This window comes from Cuculus canorus, chromosome 4 (genome assembly GCF_017976375.1).
Source record: "Cuculus canorus isolate bCucCan1 chromosome 4, bCucCan1.pri, whole genome shotgun sequence".
NCBI lineage: Eukaryota > Metazoa > Chordata > Aves > Cuculiformes > Cuculidae > Cuculus > Cuculus canorus.
Window position 1 is genome coordinate 15,139,935 of NC_071404.1, and position 16,948 is coordinate 15,156,882.

The 16,948-nt window shown below is 38.7% G+C and overlaps 1 protein-coding gene across 3 annotated transcripts in view; it reads right to left on the bottom strand.

Annotated features, from left to right (window-relative positions):
• Window positions 1-3,927: 3,927 nt before the first annotated feature.
• Window positions 3,928-16,948, bottom strand: part of SLC2A9 (solute carrier family 2 member 9) — a 130,715-nt gene continuing 117,694 nt past the window's right edge. For all 3 annotated transcript variants that reach the window (XM_009559516.2, XM_054066104.1, XM_054066103.1), the window contains one exon: window positions 3,928-7,378. In XM_009559516.2, the coding sequence (XP_009557811.2) occupies window positions 7,121-7,378 (258 nt within the window). In that variant the 3' untranslated portion in view covers window positions 3,928-7,120. The remainder of the gene's footprint in view (window positions 7,379-16,948) is intronic.

Here is a 16,948-nt window from a genome sequence, read left to right on the forward strand (position 1 = left end):
GACCTTCCAGTAATGAAAGAGGCTACAGGAAAGCTGGGGAGGGACTTTTTACAAAGGCTTGTAGTGATAGGACTAGGGGCAATGGGTATAAACTGGAGAGGGGAAGATTTAGACTAGATAGAAGGAGGAATTTCTTCACCGTGAGAGCGGTGAGGCACTGGCACAGGTTGCCCAGGGAAGCTGTGGCTGCCCCATCCCTGGAGGTGTTCAAGGCCAGGCTGGATGGGGCCTTGGGCAGCCTGGTCTAGTGGGAGGTGTCCTGCCCATCGCAGGGAGGTTGGAATTAGATAATCTTTAAGGTCCCTTCTAACCCAAACTATTCTATAATTCTATGATTCCTTTGGCCCTTTGTTTTCTTTGATTACCATTGCGAAGCAAGCAGCGCTTTCATCATTAGCTCACAGTGATACTTGTGTTGCCTTCTTACATACTAATAGTATTAATACAGTATTATAGTAGTATTAATACTAGTTTTATACTAATAAATAAACTCCAGCAAAGTTGAAACCACTTGGATGACTTCTCAAACATGGATTTCCTCTGTCTGCAGCTGCTTGGTCACAAACTCTCATTTTCTTCCATCTTCCTCTGTTGCTGTGTTCTTGCCCTTTTTAAAAGTCTACAAAAAAGAGTTTAATAGTGAAGCCATCCTGTCTGCAGAGGGCCATGGGCTGCACAGCATCATGTTTTCATTCTGCTGAGAACTGTCCCCCCTTTCTGCGTCTTTATACTCTTTCAGTTCTCGGTGAAAATGTTGTTTATAATGACGTGCTGGTGCACCTCATCCTGGAGCACACCAGCACGAGAGGCAAGCACCTCCCCACAAAAAGGCTGAGAGCTTCTGGTATACAAAATACATCTGAATTTCACTAGATACTGGAAGAGTATATTTGGCTTAGCCCAGACTAAGCATTATGCTAACACATTCTGCTTCTTCAGGGTACTTCAATACAAATTTGATCTCTACTTGGATGAAGAGTTTTAATATTTTCCTTTGATGTCTCAAAAGAAAATCCAAAAAATACCACTAAGGATAACTCTTCTATTCATAAATTCCTTCTGAAGCCTCTTTGACAAAAGGAAATCAGTTCTCTTACTACATGTCTGCAATTATTTTAGCATCAATGTTTGGATCAGGAGATACCCTGAGAAGGATTTCTCCCAGCCTTGTGTCAATGTGATTCTTGTGCTGTGCAACAAGCACTTGAAAAGCTCTTGTTGACTATTAGTTATCCAGATGATCAGTCTACCATATCTCAGTGACTGTATTGATTATTATGATAAGGATTCAGCTAGTCTGTGACAGAATATAAATCATCTAAACTTGATTTATTGTGGTGTTGCATTAAAGCAATATATGATTTCTTATATTAGCTATTTACTTCACATTTGTTTAGCAAAATATAGTTCCATACAACTTAGAAAAACCCTATTCTTTTTCAATTAAAGAAAGTAAATTGTATATTTAAATAAAGGTAACGGTATCTATATATAGGAGTTACCTATTTTAATATAATACCTACAAACTTATAAATATATTGTATATATAAAATCTAAGTTTTCTATATTTATATCTATTAGCATAGCAGTCCCCACCAAGCATTTTAGAAAAGTGTAAAACATAAATATCTAGGGCTGGTCAAAAGGAGACAGCCTTGCTGGACAACTTTTCCAAACTTAAGATCATGCTTTAGCTAAGCTTGTTAATGCGAGCAGCTGAGCACCATCAGAGTCTAGTTCACAACTTGATATAATATGCAAATGGCCCAATTTCTTTTATGTATGAGAATTAAAGCAGTTGAATTTTTTCCATGGGTTAACATAGAAGTCTCTCTCTATGTACACATGCACATATATAATCGGTAGAGTTTAATTCAAAGGGACAAATCCGTGGAAGTCCATGGATAAATCCATTTTTTAAAATATCAGCCTCCAGTGGAAACTGTATTTATAATTTTTATAATCTTGGGCATGTTTGCTTTTCCTAACTATTGCTTTTCTGTTTTCAAATCTGAACTGTAAAAATATTTATATAAGTGAGTGGAACAAGCCAGAAACAAAAGGTAGAACATATGCAAAGACGTGAGCATTGCATTTGGCTTGACTGATTTTTTTAACCGAGAGAAACAAGAGAAAATGAAACAAAAATCAATGTCTCTGCATGACAGCTTATATAACAGCAGACAAATTATCTCCTACACTTACAAGATCATGCTCTTAATGTATTGTGTTTCAGGGGTCTGTCAGGGTTATAGTTTGCTTTTTACCTATGGGAATTATACTAAAACAAGGAGTAACTCCAGCAGTTTCGTGCTTGGTACTCTTCTCTAGCATGTGAACCAGACTACTACTGCTCCCATTTAAATAAAAAACCACCAGAAACCACCAGCCAATCAACCTACCACCCCCACCTCCAAACTCATAAGAAAAGCATCAGATCAGTGCTTTTTGCAGCATCTGAATAATTATATCGTTTTCCCAGATTGAGAAAACAAACCACTGGTTTATGACCTACAGAGGGTAAAAATGTGCAGGGTTTCCTAAGATTAGAACTCCTTCAAGCATACAACGGCTTTCTTCGGTGCATTTGTTCAGTTGAAGCAATTGAAGGAGACTTCTGTTGACTTCACCAATCACTGGATGGAAGTCTCCTGAAGGCTTTATTCTATACTTTTTAATAATTGAAATCTGATGTTTAAAAGAACTTGACTGTAGTGCAGTTTTAGCAGGAATATCTCAAGAAGGAACCTGACCATCCAGTGCCTGTGTTTTCCTTGGGACACAGGAAAAGCTTAGCTTGCAAGGAAGATGGCTTCAGTGACTCAGGCCATGCTGAAGTGGTAATAATTTGTGATGATTTGATTTGAGTCCAAGTACCAATCTTTTGCCATGAAATTTTCCTGATCATAGGGCTCACTCCCAAACAAGATAACTTGCAGAGAGAATTAAGTAAGAACCTAAATCTGATTTTTTTAACAGACTGAATATTTGCATTAACAAACTGGCTTCATAGTTTGTGTCTATATACAATCATAGAATCACTAGGTTGGAAAGGACCCACTGGATCATCGAGTCCAACCATGAACATATGGTTCAGCTCTTTCAATTTTATCTGAACTTTTTTCCCTGGAGTCAGTTTGAAAAGAAGACTGCAAGCATCTCCTAAGAATGCTTTACTCAGATTTGTTCTTCCTGCTGTGTGACGTGATGGGAGCTCTAATGGTTTATATGGTGATTTCTGTATGGAAAAGCACATAAAATTAGTCAAAAGGAGGAAAGCAAATTTCAGAGTTGAGTTTAGTGGTTTTGGGTTTTTTTCTACTTTATCTTACTCTGAAGATGAAAATTGTCCCATATGGCTGAACTACTCACATCTTCCCCCACTAGAAAGCAGATCCTTGTGGAATGAAAATTGGCTTCAGAATCTGAAGTACGAAATTCACTTTTTTATACATATTTCAGATCTCAGATTTTGCATATCTTTGCAGCAGAATCAGTCATTTGACTGAATTTCTCATCAAAAAGTAGAGCTTTAACAACTCAGTCATCCACAGCAAATGACAAATTTCCGCAAAATAGCCTCACCAGATTCAACATCTTATACACAGTTATTACTACTACTAGCCAGTTTTAACAACTTACCTTTCACTGATACTGTATTTTTATTTCTAAAGCCCAATAAACTTATGAAAGAAAGAAGGGTGGAACCTGATTTAAGAAGCAAATGTAAATAATGCACAAAAAATACAGAGTTTCAGGGATGACTTTCTTCCCCATAACTCCCAAACACTCAACTGTAGAGTCACCCAGACGTGGGACTGTACAGTCTTGTACTGGAACATAGAAAAAGCCAGGAATTGTACAATGAAACTAGTAAAGCCGTAAAGATTTACCTAGAACAAAATCAATCTGCATAATCTTAGTTTAATCTCAAATGTTTATTTTGCAGTCACTGTGCATGGATATAATTGATCACACACACAAAACCCACTTGCAGTACAAACACCATCCAGCACTATCTCACCCCAATGTCACAGACAGGGAAAGAGACTGCAGCACCACACCACACTCACTGACAAACACATGGGCTGTAGACAATTTCATATATTCAACAAGAAAAACCAAATTATAAATTGCTGTTATTTTCCATTTTGTCCTCTCATTGCCAGAGAAACTATAGCAGCGTAACAATGGAGAAAACCTCATAGAACAACTTGAAGAACAATACAGAACTCTTGGTAGGGTCAGAGATGAGAAAGTTAATGCAGTACCGGCACATCTGAAGTTTCCTCAGAAACTCTCACAATCCGAGGCAGAGGAGATTGCAGCTACCTTCCCTGCCATTAAGCAGGGAACCAGCACGCATACACGTTTGGAGACTGGAATTGCTTTTAATCTGTACCATGGTGCAAAACGCTGGCGAGACGTGCAGCTGCTGTCCCATGGAGCACTTGGTCTGAGGCAGCTCTCTTTGGAGCCTCAGGGAGCGTGTAGCTGGAGCGTGCCTGTCTCAGGCAGGGAAAGACATGGGTAAACGGTACTGCAGAAGAGAAAGACACAACCCCCTGTTGTTAAATCTGCACAAACCCCTGAGCTGCGACAGAAAATTCTATCGATCCATTTCTTTACCAACACATTCAGAGCTGGGCTCCAAATGCAACTGTAAGCAACTCTAAGATGATTTTATCTTGTTGCAGAAGTCCAATACAAGTGCCGTATGAGGCCAACATGATATTTGATTGAAGTTATCCAATAGCAACATTATCAACATGCCTGTAATGTACATTATTGAACAGCACTAAGTGCTAAATTCTCATAATAATAATAATGGATTGCAATTCTGCCACCTTGACTCAAATCAGATCACATCACAGCATATTAATAGCCCTACCTGCAAAGTAACATTAATTCTCCATCTGAATGAGGTGGTCTGAACTAGCCAGTCTCATCCTGAGGGCAGAATAGGAAGATTCTTTTCGTGAAATTGTCTGGAAGGGTGGCATTCAAGCTCATTTTTTTTGCAGTCATTCACTTATCAAGAATAGGCAACTAATGCCACTGAAAGATGACACGCTTCTTTGCTACATATATAATTTTACAAGTGGTTACTAGAAAACATTTTTCTTCAGTTCTCCATAGTATTTCACTAGCTACTTAATATGATTATCAGTTGGTATAATCCTGATTCACTCTGTTTCATAACAGTAGCACCAATATCATAAATCTGATTTTTTATTATTTCTCTTGCTCATATATTTTTTCGGTTTTCTACTTGCCACCGTACCTCTGTCCCAGTAAAATAGCATACATTCTGGCATAAAGGCTCAGATCAATTTTTCTTCTATTAGCCACCATTGAAATTGCCCTATTAGGTCAGCTTACAATGCACGCTCTAAATAGGCCACATATAAATAAATAAATCACAGTATAAAAACATATACATAATTTAGTAGTAATAGTTGAAGATTAGGAGCTCTGATTTTAATTTACAGTGTAATTTACAGTGTAATTTAAAGTGCAAAACAAAAAAATAAACAGTTTATCACTCGGGGAAATCTGAAAAAAACCCAAGTATTGGAAAGCAATTATCCATTGTGTATATATATGACTATACATAATCATATACATTTCTATATTTGGAATATATATATGAAAAAATATATATGAACATATATATTTTTTTCCCAAATAGCCCCAAATTTATTAACTTCTGGATTAGTAAATATAACTTGTGGAAGCAGCTGGCTCTTCCTAAATGCTTCAATTGCTTCTTATGCCTTACGCCTAACTGAAAGCAACTCTAAGACTTAGTAACTTTTCATATAAAACATCTAACTGTTTAATTTAAAAGTGCTTATTACACACCCCCAGCATTCAGGCACCTAGAAGAGTCAAGAAGAACCATTACTAAAATTACAAACTAGAAAGATGAGTTCATTACAAAAAATCCCGCATGGAAGGGAATGGATCACCTAACGCCCAACAGCCTGCTGAGTCTTCTATCACTAAGTTAAGCAGACTCTGAGGTCAGTTTTATGAAACATTAAATAGCTTAGGACTTATTAATGTGAACTAGCTCTGAAGCTTCAGAATCTAATGCCCAAATGAAAATTAGTGTTTAAGTAAGAAATAGGCACCCAAATTCCTTTGAGGTCTGAGTGTTAAGAAATGTAACTTATTGGATCTCAGGTAAAATTTGGCTACTAAGACTTGACTTAAAAGGAGCTTGAAAAGAAAAGCAAAAACACAACTGAAAAATCCCAACTCTTGGGAAATTTGGTGCTTGATTTTTTTTAATGCTACACCCTATACGTACCATCAGAATTTTCTCACTTCACCATGAGGTTTAGTTTCCTTTTCACATTACAGCTATTCTTAAAAAATCAAATTAAGAACACATATATCCACAGAAATGCAGCGCCAGCAAACCCAGAAACTAAAGGCAACTCTGTTACTAGTTGATCAGGATTTGGGAGAGACAAGGAAATCCATTAGGACCCAGAGCTCCCCATTTGTGAGAAGGTTCGAGATGTTCAGACAAAGCAACTGAAAGTCAAAATAGCTGGAAAAGGAATGGCAGGTTGAGGGAGTGTCACAAGTCTTTCAAGTCCTTAATTCTCATGTGCAACTTGAATGACATATTGGGAAATGTGGAGAACGTGAGCCAATACCATGTCAGGTTTGCTTGCATCAATTCTTAGCAGACCCCTGCTGGGATCTCTTCCCTTTCCCTCCTCCTCCTCCTCCACAGAGATGGTATGCACACCCAGCCCTGAGCACACAGGGGTTCTCAGCCAGCTGCTAAAGGCAACCTCTGCTCCCCACCACCGCTTTACTTCTCCGAGTCTATATTCCCTACCCTACATACTGCAGTACCTATTTCACAGGTGTCTAAAAATATTCCAGCTCTTATTTCTTTAATCAGTTACTGCTAGTCCTCCCTCTCATTTCCTCAACCATCATCCTAGATGCTAAGGAATTCACCTGTACTCACTTACAGTGTATTCAAGAGAGAAGCAGTTCATGCTGTCACATAAAAAATAAAAGTTGTGCATTGCTAGAAATGTACTGAATGAAAAAAAGCATGTTTTCCCCTGTCCCCTAAAAGAGCATCCTGGGTTTACACAATCTCTTTTTTGGTTTCCCCATTGTCCACTGAAGATGTGAAGTTTGATTCTTGTTCTGCACTTGATTTCCTCTCCTCCGGGTAGTGGTTCATTTCTTGCATTTCTAGAGATACTTTATTCCTCTTGGCGAATGCCTGGCTGATCTCATTAAATGTCTTATTTTTCGTTTCAGGCAGGACAAAAAACAGGTAGGTAGCTCCTGCAAAGCAGATGGCAGCAAACACTAGGAAGCAGTAGGTCTGTAAACCACTCTGCAAATAGAAAACAAAGGAGAAGGTCATTATAAAAGGAACTAAAGTCAGAAGAAAAGCAACATCAGGAATAGTTTGAAAGAAAAAACAAGTGGTATGGAGCAGTTTTTAACCAAGTACAGTAAGTGCTGGCATCCAGTGCAAGTCAGAATGCTTAGAAGTTCATAAAAATGCATGAATCGTTAGTTCATCCAACACTGCCTATGGCCCTTCGATGGAAAAGCAGGCTCCTGGCAGAGGCGCACAGATCTGCAATCTGGGCAACGCTGGGAGACACCAGAGCGATACAGGCACTGCGGGTGTGAGGAGAGCAGCTGGCAGCAGGGCTCCTGCTATGTGCACGGCTTACTGCGCCCTGCGCTGCCATGGTAGTTCTGGAAATGAGGGGGATGCTTGTCTGGGTTGTTCTGCAGACTACCTCGCAATTGCGAGGTACAGAAACTGAGGCGTGCCTTTGCAATACTGTGCACCTGTAAACAACACATGGGAAAGCCTACCAGAGCCAGGGGCATCCGCATCACCCGAGTTACAAGCTTCGAGATTTGCAAATAAACAGGAAAAAAACCCCAAATGGCAGATATTTGTATCATTTCTAAAATTCTGGGAGGTTACAGGAGGAAAAATTCCATAAAATGCACTTCTTTCATACTAGAGACTAGAGTAAAACTCTAGTAAGACTTAACTGAAAATGAAGTACAGGCCATATTTGAATGTTTTGGATTTTACTTCACTGCAAAAAAAAAAAGAGTATAGACACAAAGAAGTTATTTTATAAATTGATTATAGGAACTCCAAACAAGTATTAGGAGTTGCTTTTCACTGCAATGTAAATATTTCTTGTCTGATGATTTTTAGATCATTAAATAGCTTTCAGTTACGTTTCATTGGAACAGTTTTGAAAAACGTTTGACAGTTACAATATTGCCAGCTGCATTCTGTTGAACTAGGAAGAGATTTGGCATAATGGCCCCAGAGAAACCTCATCCTCTTCTCTATTGATTTACCTCACTCTGCATCCCAAAACAAAATCTCCAATGAATACGTATTTTTAACTTTATAAAGCCAAATTAAATCAGAAATGGTATCTCCAGCTCCAAAAATAAGGCAGCCTTTCTGTAGTGCCTTGTGAGGTCATGAACAGTGACTACAAGGAGAGCCAGATGCCTCACACAACCACCTCAGGAAGGCAGAAGTTACCCGAGGGAAAAGCTCTCAGGATGGAGAAAGCAGACATGGCTTCCTATTTGTACATACCTACAGTTGCCACTAAATGTAAGTATCTGAAACTATTAAGACAGCGCTAGATAATTATGTAACCCTGACTTTCCGCATTTTTCTGATACACTTCCACCATTGTTAGTTATCCCAGTCCTAAACTGCCGGCTCGTTAAATTCCCTGCTTTAGGGGCTCAGGGTATATGCAATTTCGGGGACCATCTTTACATTTAATTTGCTTATCATTCATTTATATCATCTATAGTGTGGAAGAACAACATGAATTTATGTGTGGAACAATAAAGAAAAGAAAAAACCCTTTCCTGCACCTGCATTTTAATACCATGGCTGATTGCCAGCCTGCCTAGTCACAATATTTTCCATGGATAATTTGTTACCTACTTCTGCCCTTCAACTCCTGCCTGTAATAGGAAAAGCTGGAAAGTGCATCCTCTGAGTTACTGACTATGGACTCTTGAGATGACCAATGTTTTTTTTGTTAATTTCTAGATGCATGAACTCGTGAGCAACCTGATAACTAGAAGCCAAAGAGCACAGGTGATGAGGAGGGAAAATATTCTGGCATGGGAACAGATATGACTTCCAAGCTTATACAGAGACAGAAGCGAATGGATTTAGTAGACAGGAAAATATAACTTCACAGCCTATCATAAATCATCCTGTCATGTTAAGAATTCAAATTTTGCATCTGGATCTTCTGCATTTAAAACTGCTCTTCAGCCAAATAGCAGAGCTCAAATCTGGAATCATGTTTTTCTCTTTTAAAAATCTTAACTGAACTAAATCTTGCTCATGATGAAAACAAATCATTAAGACCTTGTATGAATAAGCTGGGTAATCAGATGCCACAGGTTACCTATGTCTCTTGGTGGTGTGGCCACAACTTTGTCCCAGCTTTCTTATCTCTGTTTATTTCTTTGTTGTCCATGATCTAAATCAGTGTTTATTATTTAGTTAAACCTTTTCTAACTGAACACTTTCATGAGTGTGTATTTTGTTTGCAATTATTTTACATAATGTATTTACATTTATTGGTAATAAACCTAACCTCCTTAATAGCTGCAGATCCCTTTAGAAGTAGCCCTCAAGGACCTCAAACTGGCTAAAAATTAAATAGTGTTATAAATCCTACAAATGGGATTGTGGGAAGAGACCAAGACTTTGCACTCTTTGTGTTCATCAGAATTAATAAAACAGATTCCTAATTCCTGGACAGAAACACTGCTGGGTGATCACAACATGCCCTTTTCTCACCAGTTTGTCTTCAATCATAATATTTACTTAAAGACGGCTATTATTTTACACACACAGGAAAGACAAATACTCATATTCATAAGCCTTTCACAACCCATTCAGAGTACAACTCATATCACCCAAAACTGCATTTGGCACAGAAGAATGTCACATATGAAATGAATTACTTGTAACAAGCATGAAACGTTCTATCTGCACTACACACCAATAAAGGATGTAGGTGAGAAATACGGGGATAATGCTGTATCTCAAATCCTTACTCCCTTGAAAAATACAGCTCAGCCTAGATTTTTAAATTATTTTTCTCCATTTCTGATGTATTTTGAATTTCCTGGTGCTGGAGAGAAGATCTGAGGTGTTGAATGAGTAGTAGATTGGCCACAGCATATCTGATGTGCTCATCAAGGGGTCCAGAAGGTGGGATATTGTGCTGGGAAAAGGGTAAATGCTGAGTTATTGAATGGTGGTTACTACAGAAGAGGTAGACAGATCTGACAGGAAAATGGATCCATGTCTTTGTTCCTTGATATTACTGTACTTTCTTTGTATTGCATTGTATTGTATTGCATTGCATTGTGTTGTGTTGTATTGTATTGCATTGCATTGCATCGTATTGCATCATGTCCAGGAAGCTTGGATCTCTCATTTACTCTTTGACATCTGTAATCTCCAAATGCATAGTCTCTCTTTGTTGCTTTACTCCTTCTAACTTGCTAGAGACAAGACAGCCATAAAGCTTGTGCAGCTGCCACTCTAGAACTAAAATCTCAGAGTTTTGCTTATCTTGGGCTGGAGCGGTGTCATGGATGGAGACTGATTTAGCAGCAATTTAGAATTTATTGAGATAAACCAAAACTGAAATATATAATTTCTATTAACACTTAATCATCAGTTGATTAACAACATGATTCAATGTGACTCAATAAGATGTGCTCTAATAAAATCAGAGACACATTTACAGATTTGAAAATGGCAAAGTTCCCGCTATAATACAAGGTTAAACCAAATCACACACACACAGATATGCACATACCCATACAGAAGCTCACAGATCCAAAATTTCCCTGTTCTTGAATTAATGAATTACTCACTTTTGATGCACTGGGATTTGTCAGCTGAGGGTCTTTTAAGTCTTGAGAAATCTACCCTGAGAGGCATCTCAAGTCAGGTGGAGATGCTGGGCACCGCTCATCGCGGTCCCGGACTGCTCTGAAGGTCTCACTTAGGATGGCTATTTATAGGGTTGCAGATGACTGACTTTAGTCAGTATTTGTTGTCACAACTCATGTTAGGTAACCATGGTACTTCCTAAAACTGTACAATTCCAGCACTTTCCACATAGTTTAGTTTTGGTATTGCTGCTGTGATCCAAGAGGCAGGTGTAGTGATCGTAATGCTGTCAGGAGGTGAGTGATCATAAGTCCCTTTTCCAAACAGCGGGGACCCTTTCCCAAGCACAGCAATCTCAGATACATTAAGGGAGTGCCTTAACACTCCAACTCACTGCATTTTCACAACAGAAATCCTTTCCCTCAACATGCCTGACTTACCTTGCATCAGCAAGTGGCCCGAGGAGGAGGTCACAGGTGGAAGAAAAAATTGAGGAAGAATTTCAATTAAAGTCTTTGGTGGCAAAGTACAAGATACTATCCAGCTCTGTGTATTTGGCCCAATAGGTATTCTTTCAAGATCGTCAACTGACACGCGCGTTCTCAATGATATGAGAATAATGACAATGTATATGATAAAATCTCAAAAGGTATTTTTTTTTTTATACCTTGTGTTATTGTTTCACTAACTACACAGGATAGAAACCTCAGTGTTCAAAAACTGAATACTTGTACACACCTGAGGAGTCATTTAAGTCTTAATAAAAAACACCATATCCAAACAGCTGGAGGGGAAGGTTAAACAAGGAAGGGAAGGGTAAAGCAACAAGCAAAAGCAAGCCAATTCTGAATGGAAATTCCAGCTAAATACAGAATAAATTCAAGGAAAGCATGCAGTTGCTGTTACTTTTCAGTTTTCCCATGTAAGGACAGTTGGTGCAGCAGCAGCACCAACTTTGGCCACGCAGGAGGCACCGAACCAGACCCATCCAAATTCCCCTGCCACATCTGCTCAGGTAAGTCACCTTGGACTGCCTGCACACACTGCTCAGGTTCAGATAAAGATGCCACCTTCACCAAAGTGATTCTCCTTCTTCAACACCAGGCAGACTTGCCAGAGCTAGGAACACATTGTTTTAACAATAATCAAAGCCAGGTTTTTACGTACAAGTTTATAAACTAAAAGGTTAGAAGGAAGACAGAAGAAAGCACTACACTAGTCCATGCTTTGTAGCTGTTTCCCCCCAAGATTTTTTCAATACACCCTCCTGCATGAATGTCCAAGGTTCAAAGTTGCCCAAAGTTTCAGGTGGTTTCCTAAATAACAACTGCCCTATCTCTTGATAGGCTCACAGATACTCATTCAGAGTCAAGATCAGACACACAGGTCCTTGGAAGGCCAGGCTGGCTGCAGCCTACTCGCCGTCACCTGCCCTCCCAGGTGCACATGGGAGGGTAAGAGAACAGTCAACACACTTAATGATGCAATCTCCTGAGGAAAGCACCTTGGATACCTACAGCTTGTTCCTAGTCAGTCAACAAGATAATAAAACCTCTCCAAAGCAGGATTTTTACTGGATTGTTCAAGGCTGGTGAGGACTATTGCTACACATGATATTTAAAAGTTAAGTGTAAGCTTTTAAACTCATCACCTTCTATTTTCATACCAGCTTCCTACAGAGGCTATTTAAAACACAACATTTCTGGAAATGCCCTGCCAGCTGAATCTTGAATTGCTCATCTTTATGTTCCCTTCATTTTTATGTCCTCTTCATTTTTCTGCAGCTGATCAAGGCTTTGTATTTGTAAAAAAAAGGAAAACCGGAAATGATTCACTGAAGACACGCATGCAACTACCAAAAAAAAAAGAATAAAAGTCAAGGGACTCAGGTAATTCCCTCAAATCAGATCTCAGTCACAGCATGCAATCAAACCTGACTTTGATGATGAGATGTAGCTGCATCGGTGAGGTTTCTTAATTATGTATGTGCAGCCCAGCCACAAGCAAAGAGGTTAACAAACATATTATCAGCTCCTTTTAGGGCTGCTATAAGCATTAGGCAGAATGTATAGGGATTTCCTCCATCTCCCTTTAAATAAAATGGTAAGGAACACTTAACTCTTACCATTATGAAGAGATTTAAAGTGCACATAAAAATAGGCAAAAGAGCTCATTTTTTCAAGCTAAAAAGTAAACTGAAACCAATAGAAAACCTGGCATTGAAGCAATCAGATTTCTGCTCCTTAAAGAAAAAAAAAATTAACAGTTTGCCTCTTCTGAAGTCTGCTAGCTGAGAACAGTCTTCCTGCTAATAGCTTACATGCTGTGAACACCGCAGTCTGGAAAAAAAGAAAAGCATTTGAATAGAACATCATCATGTGCTATTTAACGACGGCTGCTCACTGACTTTCTGTAGCAAAGGGTGAATTCTAAGGAAGACTGTGATACTGAAAAGAGGTAAAAAGATATTCTAGGGCAGATAGAGCAAAATAAATGAGCAAAGAAACAAATTCTGAGTCAGATTTAGCAAGCTAACAAATCAATATATTTAAAACAGAACTTCTGGCTATTGCCAGCAAATGCCAAGATGTGATTTTAAATTCTCAGCTTGCAATGTCACAGCCCTTTAGGCTCTGGCAATGGGTGCTTGGATTTGGAAGTCCCTATGAACTTCCAAATCCAAGTTCATGAAGATTAAAGGCATGAGATGAGGGCCAAATGATTTTGAAGTGATGAGGTCAAATGATTATGGTTAGATGTCTTACTAAAATGATCAGCAGCAAAACAGTTATTTGTGTAGACATTTGACTTCATTTACTTTGCTTCAAATTAGTATAATTCACTGAAGCAAATGGATGAGAGACCTTATGTTCTTTACCCCTTGCCCTTCTTCAGTTTCAGACATAATATAAGGTTCTGCTGAAGGTACAGGACAATCAAGGACAGAGCACTAAAATATAATGTATGAAACATATTCCAAATATGAAATAGAAATATGAAATAGAGAAATAGACATGAAAAATAGACATGAACTGAAATTTCAACCCCAACCTGCACACATTCACTACCACCTCATAAAAAAGTTAACAGATCCTTGTATTTTATAGTAGAACTGGGTTGTTTCTAATTAAGAGCACTTCTCATATCTAAGCATTTGATAGCCTACATTTTATTTTCTCATCTTTGAAAGGAACTTTAGCCAGTCCTCTTAATACAGGTGCTCTGTAGTTACTTTAAACATCAGATGTATATGCAAAAGCTTAAAATAGCTTGGCCTCTATGGGAATCTATGTATAGGCTTCTGTGCACACCTCTGTTATTGAAATTCTTGTACCGCATAATAGAAAAAGTCAAGCGGTATGATTACATGGTAAGGAAATAATACGGAAAACCAAGAGGCAATCTTGAGGCGTAAATTAATCTTGATGCATGAGAAGGAAAATCTTGAATGTAAAAATAAGGAAGAAACAGAGCAGAAGTGCAGGAGAGCCTCCAGTAACAAGTATAATGAGTCAGAAGTATTACTTCACAGGCAGAAATAAATTAGTTTCTGAAATGGGAAAAATAAAGACACATAGGTCTTTGCATTGTACTAGTAGGCAATCTGAACTAAGGGTACAGGCCTTGTAGCACCTCTATCCCATGTGATACTGAGCTCCATCTGGATCACACATCTAAGCAGGCTATTTTTCCAAGACATTATAACTAGTCCAAAAAGAGAAGAAAATCAAAGTCCACCTAGTTTATAGCTAGTAACCATTTGTACCTTTCTTCTTTTAGATGTCTTCTACCTTAATGTAAGTAAAAGGTTTATATGAACAAGTCACATGAAAATTCAGAGTACTGTCTTTGAGTTCCTCACTATAAAAGTCAGCTAGTAAAAGCACTCATTATTTGGGGGACATGATGCATATCCAGACATTTCTTCACCCTTCTTGTCATCTCAGCATCTGCCTCTGCCTCTCAGAATCAGCATGCAGCAACTGAAGTGCCACCCTGACCTCTTACACCAGGGCACAAGAACTAGATCTCCACCCATGAGCTCAGAAACTGGGCACAAACTGACTATGATGGGCTGCAATGAGCTGCACATCTACAGCTACGCACTCATTTTATCACCCTTGTGCAGACAATCAGCACAAGGCAAACATCAGCACTCAATGTGAGGATTTCTTCAGTTAAGTGTCCATCTCTGGAATCTATAGCACAATATATATCTGCTTTATCAACACACCCCAATTTCCAATTACAGGAACACAATGCTAAAAAATAGATGATGGAGGATAGACGTAACTATTATGACTTCATAATATCAAAGTAGTTTTCTGTAACTGTACAAAACACTGAAACTGCAGCGACATTCATTATGCCCTGCAAAAATAGGGTGTTCTATGCTATTGCTGCCAGAAAGCTGTAAAATATCTTGCGTTTTACAACCATTATTGCCTCAATCTTGCCGCAAAAACATTACAAGAGAATTATGCCTTTGTATCTCACTTTGGGACAACACAAGTTTCTCCTGTGGCAGAAATAAAAGATGAGAAAAATCTATGCAGGCCTCGGGGATTGTACGTTGGCCTGTCAAGATGGAAGAGGTTCCTCACATTTCTAAATTAGCCTCATTTGAGTCCGTTCTTTTTCATAGGAAACCATAGCAGCAATTCAGTTATTTGTCATTTTGACAGGGATCTACATAATTTTCTAATGCAACCATGCAGAGAGATTCAAAGACCTCCATAGATCACCTCCCCAATGCTTCCAATGATTTCAAAACTCTGTTTCATTGCTGTAGATACGTAGCCTCACAGTGCCAAGGGTAAAAGTCAAACCTCACCCGGGAGTAAAATCAATTTTCCACTTAGCGGATCTGTAATCATAACTGAGTATTACTCTGCGATCCCTGGTTATTGGAAACATTTGGTTTAGAAGGAGAGTCCAAAGATATTGGAAAATTACTGGTGGGCTAGAGAGGGAGCCAGAGGAGCAGCTGGACTCTGTTGGGCAGAAAGGTGGAAAATGAGGGCTCTGGGTGGTCAGTTCTGGATGCTGAGGAGGAAGAGCCAGGCAGTGATATTCCCCCAGCTAAACCACATTCAACAGACCAACGCCACTTGGATGAGGACAGCATGGGGCTAGTGAAGAGGGTACAAAGAGGAGGCAAATAGCAGCTCAGCCAGCTGCTATCACTATAACCCAAGGAGAGTGGGGATGCACATGGGGCAATAGGGTGAGCAGCATGGGGATAGTGGGAAAAGGCTCATGTTGTGAGGACATGTTCGGCAGCTGAATGCTTCAATAACCCCTCTTCTTCCCTCTCCTTATCTTTATTCCTTAAAATATGCTTACTATGAAGCAGATGTATTACTTAACATGCTTAGAGAACATGAAAGAAACCCTAAGAATATTCATGATGGATAAAACCAAATGATTTCCTTTATTTCTTCTCTGGTTTACATCTGCTTCCAGTGTGTTACTGGGAATGGAAAGCACATTATTCTACAATGTACTTTAGTATATACACACCACAATTCCAATTTCAATAAAATACATAGCAATTTAAGTATTTCTTCAATATGCACTGAGTTTACAGCATGACAAAAACATCTCTGCACAGTCTTCTAGAAACAGAAATTATGACAGAAAACTTATGGAGAAATACGCTATGCTGTCCTGCAGTGTAATACTAATTTACCACATAGTCTTCAAGCACCTCAAAACAGTCTATGGCAACAAAGTGAAATATGAGTTAAGAATGCATCAGCATGTAATGAAAATAACAGCATGAAATGAATTGCTATATAAAAATGCTTAGTAATTTTTTGTTTTTACACAATGCACTACAAAAAATAAACACTATGTTTATTTCCAATTTAAGGTCCTGCTACACTATCAGCTTACAGAAGTTTGTCCCTGAAAATGTACTGTTACTGAAGAGGAAAAGCTTAACAAGTGCTTATCATATTGAACCAG